Source organism: Nerophis ophidion, linkage group LG02 (assembly GCF_033978795.1).
Source record: "Nerophis ophidion isolate RoL-2023_Sa linkage group LG02, RoL_Noph_v1.0, whole genome shotgun sequence".
Lineage (NCBI taxonomy): Eukaryota > Metazoa > Chordata > Actinopteri > Syngnathiformes > Syngnathidae > Nerophis > Nerophis ophidion.
In genome coordinates, this window is record NC_084612.1 from 74,693,428 (window position 1) to 74,707,444 (window position 14,017).

The 14,017-nt window shown below is 41.3% G+C and overlaps 1 protein-coding gene across 1 annotated transcript in view; it reads left to right on the forward strand.

Moving 5' to 3' along the window:
- Positions 1 to 14,017, forward strand: part of stab1 (stabilin 1) — a 132,499-nt gene that overhangs the window by 18,820 nt on the left and 99,662 nt on the right. The window contains exons 10-16 of the mRNA XM_061890936.1: positions 2,610 to 2,737; positions 2,830 to 2,906; positions 6,536 to 6,658; positions 8,261 to 8,398; positions 8,471 to 8,542; positions 8,615 to 8,728; positions 8,812 to 8,865. Coding sequence (XP_061746920.1) covers positions 2,610 to 2,737; positions 2,830 to 2,906; positions 6,536 to 6,658; positions 8,261 to 8,398; positions 8,471 to 8,542; positions 8,615 to 8,728; positions 8,812 to 8,865 — 706 coding nt within the window. The remainder of the gene's footprint in view (positions 1 to 2,609; positions 2,738 to 2,829; positions 2,907 to 6,535; positions 6,659 to 8,260; positions 8,399 to 8,470; positions 8,543 to 8,614; positions 8,729 to 8,811; positions 8,866 to 14,017) is intronic.

Here is a 14,017-nt window from a genome sequence, read left to right on the forward strand (position 1 = left end):
CATGTGGTCCGCCACATCATTCATGTGGTGCGCCACTTCATTTATGTGGTGCGCAGCTTCATTTATGTGGTGCGCCACTTCATTTATGTGGTGCGCCACTTCATTTATGTGGTGCGCCACATCATTCATGTGGTGCGCAGCTTCATTTATGTGGTGCGCCACTTCATTTATGTAGTCCGCCACATCATTCATGTGGCCCGCCACATCATTTTATGTGGCCCGCCACATCATTTTATGTGGTGCGCCACTTCATTTTATGTGGTGCGCCACTTCATTTTATGTGGTGCGCCACTTCATTTTATGTGGTGCGCCACTTCATTCATGTGGTGCGCCACTTCATTTATGTGGTGCACAGCTTCATTTATGTGGTGCACAGCTTCATTTATGTGGTGCGCCACTTCATTTATGTGGTGCGCCACTTCATTTATGTGGTGCGCCACTTCATTTATGTGGTGCGCCACTTCATTTATGTAGTCTGCCACATCATTTTGTGTGGCCCGCCACATCGTTTTATGTGGTGCGCCGCATCGTTTTATGTGGTGCGCCACATCGTTTTATGTGGTGCGCCACATCGTTTTATGTGGTGTGCCACTTCATTTATGTGGTCCGCCACATCATTCATGTGGTGCGCCACATCATTCATGTGGTGCGCCACATCATTCATGTGGTGCGCCACATCGTTTTATGTGGTGCGCCACATCATTTTATGTGGTGTGCCACTTCATTTATGTGGTCCGCCACATCATTCATGTGGTGCGCCACATCATTCATGTGGTGCGCCACATCATTCATGTGGTGCGCCACATCATTCATGTGGTGCGCCACATCATTCATGTGGTGCGCAGCTTCATTTATGTGGTGCGCCACTTCATTTATGTAGTCCGCCACATCATTCATGTTGCCCGCCACATCATTCATGTGCCACATCATTTTATGTAGTGCGCCACTTCATTTATGTGGCTGCCACTTTATTTTATGTGGTCCACCACATAATTTATGTGGTCCACCACATAATTTATGTGGCCCAGCACGTCATTTATGTGGCCCGCCACGTCATTTATGTGGCCCGCCACATAATTTTATGTGTTGCGCCACATCATTTATGTGGTGCGCCACATCATTTATGTAGTCCGCCACATCATTTATGTAGTCCGCCACATCATTCATGTTGCCCGCCACATAATTCATCTGGTGTGCCACATCATTTTATGTAGTGCGCCACTTCATTTATGTGCCTGCCACTTTATTTTATGTGGTCCGCCACATAATTTACGTGGCCCAGCATGTCATTTATGTGGCCCACCACATAATTTATGTGGCCCAGCACGTCATTTATGTGGCCGGCCACATCGTTTGTGTGGCCCAGCACGTCATTTATGTGGCCGGCCACGTCATTTATGTGGCCCACCACATCATTTATGTGGCCCCTACGTCATTTATGTGGACCGCCAGATCATTTACGTGGCCCACACATCCTTTATGTGGACCGCCACATCCTTTATGTGGACCGCCACATCATTTATGTGGACCGCCACGTCATTTATGTGGCCCGACACGTCATTTATGTGGCCCGCCAAATCATTTATGTGGCCCAGCACGTCGTATATGTGGCCCGCCATCTCATTTATGTGGCCCGCCTTCTCATTATAAGGCCCACCACAGTTTTTTTTTTTAAGTCTGTCAGTTTTGACAGAAAAAATTACTTTTCTACATTTGATTAGTATCTGATCTTGCAACAATATGGTCCAAGCCCTTTTTTTTTGTTGATAAAAATTTTATTAAATGTTATTTAATTGAATTGAATTGAATTTAATCAAATTTCATTATTTTATTTCATTTGATTTTATTTTATAAATTTGTATTTCATTTAATTTCATTTAATAATTTTATTTTAGTATAATCTACGTAAAAAATTTTTATTTAATTGAGTTCAATGATCTTATTTTATTATTTTTCATTTGATGTAATTATGTTTTGTTATTATACATATATATTTTATTTAAAATGTTGTTTATGTCACCTTTTTAATTTATTTAGTATTTTTTCTTTTCACATAATTTCATTATGTCATGTTATATTTTCTTATATTACTTGATATTTTTTATTTCATTTTTTTCATGATTTTATTTTATTTTCCTATTTTTGTATTTAATACATTTATTTAAATTTATTTTATTGTTTTCAATTAAATTTAACTATCTTATTTAATTTTATTTTACTTTATTTTATGCAGAGCAGCACAAGGGCCCTATTGATATTGCTGTGTTTTTTCTTTTATACGCCTTTTTGAGGTCCTTAACCAGGGGCGGTATAGCTCGGTTGGTAGAGTGGCCGTGCCAGCAACTTGAGGGTTGCAGGTTCGATTCGCGCTTCCGTCATCCTAGTCACTATCGTTGTGTCCTTGGGCAAGACACTTTACCCACCTGCTCTCAGTGCCACCCACACTGGTTTAAATGTAACTTAGATATTGGGTTTCACTACGGAAAGCGCTTTGAGTCACTAGAGAAAAGCGCTATGTAAATATAATTCACTTCACTTAACATGCACAAAAAGTCTAGCTCAGACTCGGAGTGGTGATGCGGTTCCTTGGCCTCTCCTGCTCTCTCTAGATGTGCGTGCCAGCCAGGCGAGATCAGCGATGGGCACCGTTGCTATGGCACCCTGATGGAGCAGCTGTGGGAGCTGGACAGGAGTGGCGACCAGAGAGGAAAGCTGACGGGCGCCGTCAACCTGTTTGGTAAAAGGAGCAAATAAGAAAAGTCACTCTGCTCCTTAAGAAAGAACAATTGACTTATCTGAGTGTGTTTTGTTTTCATGTTTGCCGTCCAGAGAAAGGCTGCTCACAGCTGCTCAGTCACAGTGGACCATTCACAGCTTTTGTCCCTCTCCTCAAAACTCCTCTGACTGTAAGCTCTTAGCTCTCTTCATAGCACTCTTGCCTTCACAGGTCCAGTTTCCCACCTAGGCCTTCAGTGATGTTCTACTTAGTCAGACTTCAATAACTGCCTCCCAAAATACAAACCCCGTTTCCATATGAGTTGGGAAATTGTGTTGGATGTGAATATAAACAGAATACAATGATTTGCAAATCCTTTTCAACCCATATTCAGTTGAATATGCTACAAAGACAACATATTTGATGTTCAAACTGATAAACTTTATTTTTTTTGCAAATAATCATTAACTTTAGAATTTAATGCCAGGAATTCATGACAGAGAAGTTGGGAAAGGTGGCAATAAATACTGATAAAGTTCAGAAATGCTCATCAAACACTTATTTGGAACATCCCACAGGTGTGCAGGTTAATTGGGAACAGGTGGGTGCCATGATTGGGTATAAAAACAGCTTCCCAAAAAATGCTCAGTCTTTCACAAAACAGTATGGGGCGAAGTACACCCCTTTGTCCACAACTGCGTGAGCAAATAGTCAAACAGTTTAAGAACAACCTTTCTCAAAGTGCAATTGCAAGAAATTTAGGGATTTCAACATCTACGCTCCATAATATCATCAAAAGGTTCGGAGTATCTGGAGAAATCACTCCACGTAAGCAGCATGGCCGGAAACCAATTTTGAATGACCGTGACCTTCCATCCCTCTGTATCAAAAACCAACATCAATCTCTAAACCAGGGGTGCCCACACTTTTTCTGCAGGCGAGCTACTTTTCAATTGACCAACTCGAGGGGATCTACCTCATTTATATATATCATTTATATTTATTTATTTATGAAAGAGACATTTTTGTAAACAAGTTAAATGTGTTTAATGATAATACAAGCATGTGTAACACATATAGATGTCTTTCTTTCACAAAGACAAGAATATAAGTTGGTGTATTACCTGATTCTGATGACTTGCATTGATTGGAATCAGACAGTAATGATGATAACGCCCACATTTTCAAATGGAGGAGAAAAAAAGTTGTCCTTTCTGTACAATACCACATGAAAGTGGTTGGTTTTTGGCATCTAATTCATCCAGCTTCCATACACTTTACAAGAAAAACATTGGCGGCAAATTCCGTAGCTTGCTTGATTGACATTCACGGCACCCGAGGGTCTTGTGAGATGACGCTGGCTGCTGCCAGTTCATTATTATGAAAAAATGACAGAGAGGAAGGCGAGAAACTCTTTTTATTTCAACAGACTTTCACGCCGTCCCTTCCGTTAAAACTCTAAAGGCCGACTGCACATTTCCTATCTTCGCAATAAAAGCCCTGCTTCATGCTGCCTGCGCTAACAAAATAAGAGTAATTAAAACTGTTTCTTTAACTTTTAATCAGAAGAGTTCAATCTTTCTTCTGTGTTTTTATGAAGCCGAAACGACAAACAGAGGAGATAATGTTTGAAAAAAAGCGACCTTTTTTTAGCCAACTTTTGTATTGAAGTGGGAATAGCAAACTTCCTGTTGATTTTAGCAGAGGGGTGTCAATGAATGAAATATTGGTATAACTGAGACCTACGTAGCGGTTTTTGTTTCATGTTCCTACTGGAAGTTCCAGACAGTTTTGTCTGTGTTTACTTCCTAGGGGGCGCGAGAGCGCAATTTTGAGTTTTGGGGTTTGGTTTTTTTGATTTGGCCAGTCCTGATGTGTGTGTCAAATTTGGTGAGTTTTAAAGCATGTTAAGGAGGTCAAATTACAGCTCAAAGAGGTGGCGGTATAATAATAAAGAATAATTAAAGCTGCAAGCAGCGATGGACGGGACCAACTTTTGCTGGTGTTTCCTTCCTTTACCCATTCAGCATATCTTAACCTGCACATCACCTACCTTCCCTGTATCCTGTTGTCAAACTGGTGCCTCCTTCTTTCACCCAGTCAACATATCTTTACCTGCACAGTACCTACCTTCTCTGCATTGTGTGGTCACGCTGGTGCTTCCTGCTTTTAAGCGGCCATCTTGAGATGGCATTTCTTTTCGCAACTTTTAATCTGAAGGATTCAATCTCTTTCCTGTGCGAGTTTGAAGCCGACACAACAAACGCGCTCAGAGGATATAATGCTTGAAAAAAGGTGACAGGTTTTTACAAAACCTTTGTTTTGAAGGGGTAATTGCCAACTTCCTGTTGATTTTTGCTGAAGGATGTAAAGGAATGAAATGTAGGTCTAAGTGAGACCTACATAGAGGTTTTTGTTTCATGTCTCTCCGACATTCCTACCGGAAGTTACAAGCAGTTTTGTCTGTGTTTTCTTCCTAGGAGCAGTTTTGTCTGTGTTTTATTCCTAGGGGGCGCTAGAGCGCAATTTTGAGTTTTGGGGTTTGGTTTTTTATTAGATCGCAATTTTCACCAGTCCTGATGTGTGTGTCCAGTTTGGTGCGTTTTGAAGCATTTTAAGGGGGTCAAATTACATCTCTAAGAGGCAAAAATTAAATTTTTTTTTGAAACTTTTGTTTTGAAGGGGTTTTTGCCAACTTCCTGTTGATTTTTGCTGAAGGATGTAAATGAATGAAATGTAGGTCTAAGTGAGACCTACATAGAGGTTTTTGTTTCATGTCTCTCCGACAGTCCTACCGGAAGTTACAAGCAGTTTTGTCTGTGTTTTCTTCCTAGGAGCAGTTTTGTCTGTGTTTTTTCCTATGGGGCGCTAGAGCGCAATTTTGAGTTTTTTATTTTTTATTTTTTTTATTAGATGGAAATTTTCGCCAGTCTTGATGTGTGTGTCAAATTTGGTGAGTTTTGAAGCATGTTAAGGGGGTCAAATTACAGCTCTAAGAGGCAAAAATTACATTTTTTTTGGAAACTTTTGTTTTGAAGGGGTTTTTGCCAACCTATTGTTGATTTTTGCTGAAAAAAGTGAGCGTATGAAATCTAGGTCTAAGTCAGACCTACAAAGAGGTTTTTGTTTCATGTCTCTACGACATTCCTAACGGAAGTTACAAGCAGTTTTGTCTGTGTTTTTTCCTAGGGGGCGCTAGAGCACAATTTTGAGGTTTTTTTTTATTAGATGGCAATTTTTGCCAGTCCTGATGTGTGTGTCAAATTTGGTGAGTTTTGAAGCATTTTAAAGGGGTCAAATTACAGCTCTAAGATGCAAAAATTACATTTTTTTGGAAACTTTTGTTTTGAAGGGGTTTTTGCCAAATTCCTGTTGATTTTTGCTGAAAAAAATTGAGTGTATGAAATCTAGGTCTAAGTCAGACCTACATAGAGGTCTTGGTTTCATGTCCCTCCGACATTCCTACCGGAAGTTACAAGCAGTTTTGTCTGTGTTTTTTTCCTAGGGGGCGCTGGAGCTCAATTTTGAGTTTTGGGGTTTGGTTTTTTATTAGATGGCAATTTTCGCCAGTCCTGATGTGTGTGTCAAATTTGGTGAGTTTTGAAGCATCTTAAGGGGGTCAAATTACAGCTCAAACAGGCGGCGGACTAATAATAATAAAACCTTAGAAATACAATAGGGTCCTCCGTCCCAAAGGGACATCGGTCGCTAATTAAATCAATTTTTATTAATTAATGATCATGATTTATGCTAGGCCGGCAGAGAAGGCCTTGCCGGCCCTGACGGCCCACCACCTGTCATACTCTGTTTTGTCTGCAGTCCGTCAACGAGGAGCAGACGTGTCGCAACCACCTGATCATAGGCCAGCACGTCCTCAAGGACATGGAGGCCCGAGACTTCAACATGTACGGAGGTGCCAGGATGAGGAGCAAGGACAACAAGGCAAGTGCTGCACGCTACTTTGAGATCCTGGTCTGTAACAATCCTCAATATGTCGGGGGATGCCCAGTGGGATACATTGTGGTTGTCTCTAGGAACTTCTAGTTGTGGTGGTTGCAGCCGTGTAGTCTGCGGGCTAGTCCACAAAGGAGGTTAAAAAACTAGATTGAGTCACGATTCTTTTTTGTAATTCTTCTTAATCCATTCAAAAACATTAAATAAGTAGATCACAGGTGTCAAAATAAAAGACTTTCTCTTTCCTATCAATCAGTACATTTTTATTTTTATAACCCTAAATCACAAGTGTCTCAAAGGGCTGCACAAGCCACAACGACAACCTCGGTTCAGATCCCACATCAGGGCAAGGAAAAACTCAAACCAGTGGGATGACAATGAGAAACCTTGGAGAGGACCGCGAATGTGGGTGAGAGTCCAGTCCATAGTGGATCTAACATAATAGTGTGAGAGTCCAGTCCATTGTGGATCCAACATAATAGTGTGAGAGTCCAGTCCATAGTGGATCTAACATAATAGTGAAAGTCCAGTCCATAGTGGATCTAACATAATAATGAGAGTCCAGTCCATAGTGGATCTAACATAATAGTGAGAGTCCAGTCCATAGTGGATCCAACATAATAGTGTAGAGTCCAGTCCATTGTGGATCTAACATAATAGTGAAAGTCAAGTCCATAGTGGATCTAACATAATAGTGAGAATCTAGTCCATAGTGGATCTAACATAATAGTGAGGGTCCAGTCCATAGTGTATCTAACATAATAGTGAGAGTCCAGTCCATAGTGGATCTAACATAATAGTGTGAGAGTCCAGTCCATAGTGGATCTAACATAATAGTGAGAGTCCAGTCCATAGTGGATCTAACATAATAGTGAGAGTCCAGTCCATAGTGGATCTAACATAATAGTGACAGTCCAGTCCATAGTGGATCTAAAATAATAGTGAGAGTCCAGTCCATAGTAGATCTAACATAATAGTGAGAGTCCAGTCCATAGTGGATCTAACATAATAGTGAGAGTCAAGTCCATAGTGGATCTAACATAATAGTGAGAGTCAAGTCCATAGTGGATCTAACATAATAGTGAGAGTCCAGTCCATAGTGGATCTAACATAATAGTGAAAGTCAAGTCCATAGTGGATCTAACATAATAGTGAGAGTCCAGTCTATAGTGGATCTAACATATTATAGTGAAAGTCCAGTCCATAGTGGATCTAACATAATAGTGAAAGTCAAGTCCATACTGGATCTAACATAATAGTGAGAGTCAAGTCCATACTGGATCTAACATAATAGTGAGAGTCCAGTCCATAGTGGATCTAACATAATATTGTGAAAGTCCAGTCCATAGTGGATCTAACATAATATTGTGAAAGTCCGGTCCATAGTGGATCTAACATAATATTGTGAAAGTCCAGTCCATAGTGGATCTAACATAATATTGTAAAAGTCCAGTTTTAAAGGACATTTATGTATAATCAACGTTGTAACAACATCTTGTGCCTGCTGTGAATAAAACACGTATTGTGGAAAGAAGCCGTTGAAACTGACCAACAAAGTGAGAGTGTTGCTGTCTTCTGGCCTTCATGTAGAGGTTTATCCTGATGGAGGATCCCAAGCGCCTGTACACCATCATCCAGGCGGACCTCCCGGCGGCCAATGGGATCATCCACATCATTGACCTGCCAATCAGGAGCCCGCCTCCTGACAGGACGGCTCCAGAAGACACGGTGAGGCCACCGCACACAGAACAATAATTCCCGTTCTCCCTTCTCCAACCGTGTCTTGGTCCTTGAATGCAGCACCAAGATTTGTCCATTGGCGAGATTGTGAGGAAGGAGCCGTCGTTCAATCGCTTCCTGTCTCTGGTTGACGTGAGTGTCTCCTTGCCGCAAAGCTGACCGACTAAGCGGGATGTGACCTTTTGTGTTCTTGTCCGTCCGCAGAACTGCGGGACGCTGCTCCCTCTGAGCGGACCAGGACCGCTGACTGTTTTCATCCCCAGCAACGAGGCCGTGGACAAAGCCCGAGACGGGAGCATCCTCTACATGCTCAACCACGTACTAACACCTGCCATGACCTCATCGTGCGCTCATTAGCGTCTTTAGCTTCTCTTTCATTCATCTTCTTTTTCTTTTCTCAGGCCAAATATAAACTCCAAGAACTGCTAAAGCACCACATTTTCTCCAAGGCCAGTGTAAGTAGCTCATCCATCACTTCCGTGTGAAGCTAACGACTTTTAAAGGCCTACTGAAATGAGATGTTCTTATTTAAACGGGGATAGCAGGTCCATTCTATGTGTCATACTTGATCATTTCGCGATATTGCCATATTTTTGCTGGAAAGGATTGAGTAGAGAACATCGACGATAGAGTTCGCAACTTTCTGTCGCTAACAAAAAAGCTTTACCTGTACCGGAAGTAGCAGACGATGTGCGCGTGACGTCACGGGTTGTGGAGCTCCTCACATCTGAACATTGTTTATAATCATGGCCACCAGCAAAGAGAGCGATTTGGACCGAGAAAGCGACAACTTCCCCATGAATTAAAGCTAGGATGTAAGATTCGTGGATGAGGAAAGTTAGAGTGAAGCACAAAAAAAAAAAAGCGTCGGCCGTGGGACCGTTTCAGATATAATTAGACACACTTACTAGGATCATTGTGGAAAATCCCTTATCTGTTTATTGTTGTAATAGTGTTTTAGTGAGATTGTAAAGTCATACCTGAAAGTCAGATGGCTGCGGTGAACGCAAGTGTCTCTCCGAGAAGCCAATGGAGGAGCAGATCACAGCTGCCTTTTTGAGCTGCAGGAGGAAGTCCCTAATCCACTGAAGTCTCAAGTATGTGTCATACTTGATCTTTTCGCGATATTGCCATATTTTTGCTGAAAGGATTTAGTAGAGAACATCGATGATAAAGTTTGCAACTTTTGGTCGCTAATAAAAAAGCCTTGCCTGTACCGGAAGTAGCAGACGATGTGTGCGTGACGTCACGGGTTGTGGAGCTCCTCACATCTGAACATTGTTTATAATGTGAGCCTCCAGCAGCAAGAGCGATTTGGACCGAGAAAGCGACAATTTCCCCATTAATTTGAGCGAGGATGTAAGATTCGTGGATGAGGAAAGTTAGAGTGAAGCACACAAAAAAAAAAGCGACGGCTTCAGGCGGCGGCTGTGGGACCGTTTCAGATATAATAAGACACACTTACTAGGATAATTCTGGAAAATCCCTTATCTGCTTATTGTTTTAATAGTGTTTTAGTGAGATTGTAAAGTCATACCTGAAAGTCGGATGGCTGCGGTGAACGCAAGTGTCTCTCCGAGAAGCCAATGGAGGAGCAGATCACAGCTGCCTTTTTGAGTTGCAGGAGGAAGTCCCTAATCCATTGAAGTGTCCGGTAAGAGCCGACCTAATACCACAATTTCCCAACCAAAAACTTGTTGGTTTACGTCGAGAAACATGTTCGCTTGACCGCTCTGTGTTAAAGTTTCATGACAAACAAAGAAACATCGGCCGTGTTTCGGTGCTAAAGGCAGCTGCAATCCACCGCTTTCCACCAACAGCATTCTTCTTTATTGTCTCCATTATAAATTGAACAAATTGCAAAAGATTCAGCAAAATTTTCTCCAAGGCCAGTGTAAGTAGCTCATCCATCATTTCCGTGTGAAGCTAACGACTTTTAAAGGCCTACTGAAATGAGATTTTCTTATTTAAAAGGGGATAGCGGGTCCATTCTATGTGTCATACTTGATCATTTCGCGATATTGCCATATTTTTGCTGAAAGGATTTAGTAGAGAACATCGATGATAAAGTTTGCAACTTTTGGTCGCTAATAAAAAAGCCTTGCCTGTACCGGAAGTAGCAGACGATGTGCGCGTGACGTCACGGGTTGTGGAGCTCCTCACATCTGAACATTGTTTACAATCATGGCCACCAGCAAAGAGAGCGATTCGGACCGAGAAAGCGACAACTTCCCCATGAATTAAAGCTAGGATGTAAGATTCGTGGATGAGGAAAGTTAGAGTGAAGCACAAAAAAAAAAAAAAGCGTCGGCCGTGGGACCGTTTCAGATATAATTAGACACACTTACTAGGATCATTCTGGAAAATCCCTTATCTGTTTATTGTTGTAATAGTGTTTTAGTGAGATTGTAAAGTCATACCTGAAAGTCAGATGGCTGCGGTGAACGCCAGTGTCTCTCCGAGAAGCCAATGGAGGAGCAGATCACAGCTGCCTTTTTGAGCTGCAGGAGGAAGTCCCTAATCCACTGAAGTCTCAAGTATGTGTCATACTTGATCATTTCGCGATATTGCCATATTTTTGCTGAAAGGATTTAGTAGAGAACATCGATGATAAAGTTCGCAACTTTTGGTCGCTAATAAAAAAGCCTTGCCTGTACCGGAAGTAGCAGACGATGTGTGCGTGACGTCACGGGTTGTGGAGCTCCTCACATCTGAACATTGTTTATAATGTGAGCCTCCAGCAGCAAGAGCGATTTGGACCGAGAAAGCGACAATTTCCCCATTAATTTGAGCGAGGATGTAAGATTCGTGGATGAGGAAAGTTAGAGTGAAGCACACAAAAAAAAAAGCGACGGCTTCAGGTGGCGGCTGTGGGACCGTTTCAGATATAATAAGACACACTTACTAGGATAATTCTGGAAAATCCCTTATCTGCTTATTGTTTTAATAGTGTTTTAGTGAGATTGTAAAGTCATACCTGAAAGTCGGATGGCTGCGGTGAACGCAAGTGTCTCTCCGAGAAGCCAATGGAGGAGCAGATCACAGCTGCCTTTTTGAGCTGCAGAAGGAAGTCCCATAATCCACTGAAGTCTCTGGTAAGAGCCGACTTAATATCACAATTTTCCCATCCAAAAACTTGCTGGTTGAAGTGGAGAAACATGTTTGCTTGACCGCTCTGTGTTAAAGCTTCACAACAAACAAAGAAACACCGGCTGTGTCTCGGTTGCTAACGGCAGCTGCAATCCACCGCTTTCCACCAACAGCATTCTTCTTTGACGTCTCCATTATTAATTGAACAAATTGCAAAAGATTCAGCAACACAGATGTCCAAAATACTGTGTAATTATGCGATAAAAAACCGACTTTTAGCCGTGTGCAGTGCTGGGATAATATGTCCCCTCCAACCCGAGACGTCACCCGCACGCGTCATCATTCCGCGACGTTTTCAACAAGAAACTCCGCGGGAAATTTAAAATTGCAATTTAGTAAACTAAAGCGGCCGTATTGGCATGTGTTGCAATGTTAATATTTCATCATTGATATATAAACTATCAGACTGCGTGGTCGCTAGTAGTGGCTTTCAGTAGGCCTTTAACATGACACCTGCACAGGTAAAGAAAGCCAACACACGTACGAGTATTAAAGATGACAATGTTCACTATTGACTGAGACTGTCAGAGAGGGATTCATTTAACAATGTGTTTATTGTCGGGCTTGTAGGATAGGATTGTACCTCCCAAAATGGGGAGATTTATCCAAACCCCGTTTCCATATGAGTTGGGAAATTGTGTTAGATGTAAATATAAATTGTGTTAGATGTAAATATAAATTGTGTTAGATGTAAATATAAATTGTGTTAGATGTAAATATAAACTCACTAAACAAGTTTGGTGAGTCAAATTACAGCTGAAAGAGGCAAAAAATGCATTTTTTGCGAAAATTTTGTTTTGAAGGGGTTTTTGCCAACTTCCTGTTGATTTTAGGTATAATGGGAAATCTAGGTCTAAGTCAGTCCTACATAGAGGATTTTGTTTCATGTCTCTAGGACATTCCTACCGGAAGTTACAAGCAGTCTGTTTTTCTTTCCTTCCTAGGGGGCGCTAGCGCGCAATTTTGATTTTTCTGGTTTGGCTGCCTAATATGCTGGGAAGGCATGCCAGACCGAAGTGTGTGTCAAATTTGGTGAGTTTTGAAGCATGTTAAGGGGGTCAAATTACAGCGCATAGGTGCGGAAGAAAGAAAGAATAATAAAACGTTACAGTTTCAATAGGGTCCTTGGCCCTAATAAATATTTCTGCACATAGAAGTAATCATCAACTTCAAGTGCCCTCTTTGGGGATTGAAACAGAGATCCATCTGGATTCATCAACTTAATTCTAAACATTTCTTCACAAAAAAAGAAATATTTTACATCAATATTTATGGAACATGTCCGCAAAAATCTAGCTGTCAACACTGAATATTGCATTGTTGTATTTTTTTTCACACTTTATGAACTTACATTCATATTTTGTTGAAGTGTTATTCAATAGATATATTTATAAAGGATGTTTTAATTGTTGCTATTTTTAGAATATTTTTAAAAAATCTCACATACCCCTTGGCATACCTTCAAGTACCCCCAGGGGTACGCGTACCCCCATTTGAGAACCACTGGTCTAGAGCTTGGCAGGGTAAAGGTGTAATACTCTTCCATATCAGGTAGCTAATAGACAGTACACCTACTTTGAGAAAAGAGCTATCTATAGTGATGCATGCTTGCTTATGCTTTAAAGGGGAACATTATCACAATTTCAAAAGGGTTAAAAACAATAAAAATCCGTTCCAAGTGGCTTGTTGTATTTTTTGAAGTTTTTTTCAAAATTTTACCGGTCTGGGAAAATCCCTAAATAAAGCTTTAGAGTGCCTTATATTCGACTCTCTGCGAAGACACTGGCCATTTCCCTGTGACGTCACACAGTGCTGCCAATGTAAACAAACAATGGGAATACCACAGCAAGATATAGCGACATTAGCTCGGATTCAAACTCAGATTTCAGCGACTTAAGCGATTCGACAGATTACGCATGTATTGAAACAGATGGTTGGAGTATGAAAATATTGAAGAAGAAACTGAAGCTATTGAGCGAATAGCTATTGACGCTATTCATAGCCATAGCATGGCCGTATAGCTGCGTTAGCATCGCCGGTAAAATGTGCGGACCAAACGATCAGGACTTTCGCATCTTTTGACACTGGAGCAACTTAAATCCGTCGATTGGTAAGTGTTTTTTTCGCATTAAATGTGGGTGGAAGGAAACGTAATATAGTTGCAAATGCATCTACAGGTTATCCATACTTCTCTGTGCCATGTCTGCTTTAGCACCGCCGGTAAATAGCATGTTAGCATTGATTAGCGTAGCATGTTAGCATCGATTAGCTGGCAGTCAACATCAACAAAACTCACCTTTGTGATTTCGTTGACTATCGTTGCAAATGCATTTGCAGGTTATCCATACATCTCTGTGCCATGTCTGCTTTAGCACCGCCGGTAAATAGCATGTTAGCATCGATTAGCGTAGCATGTTAGCATCGATTAGCTGGCAGTCAACATCAACAAAACTCACC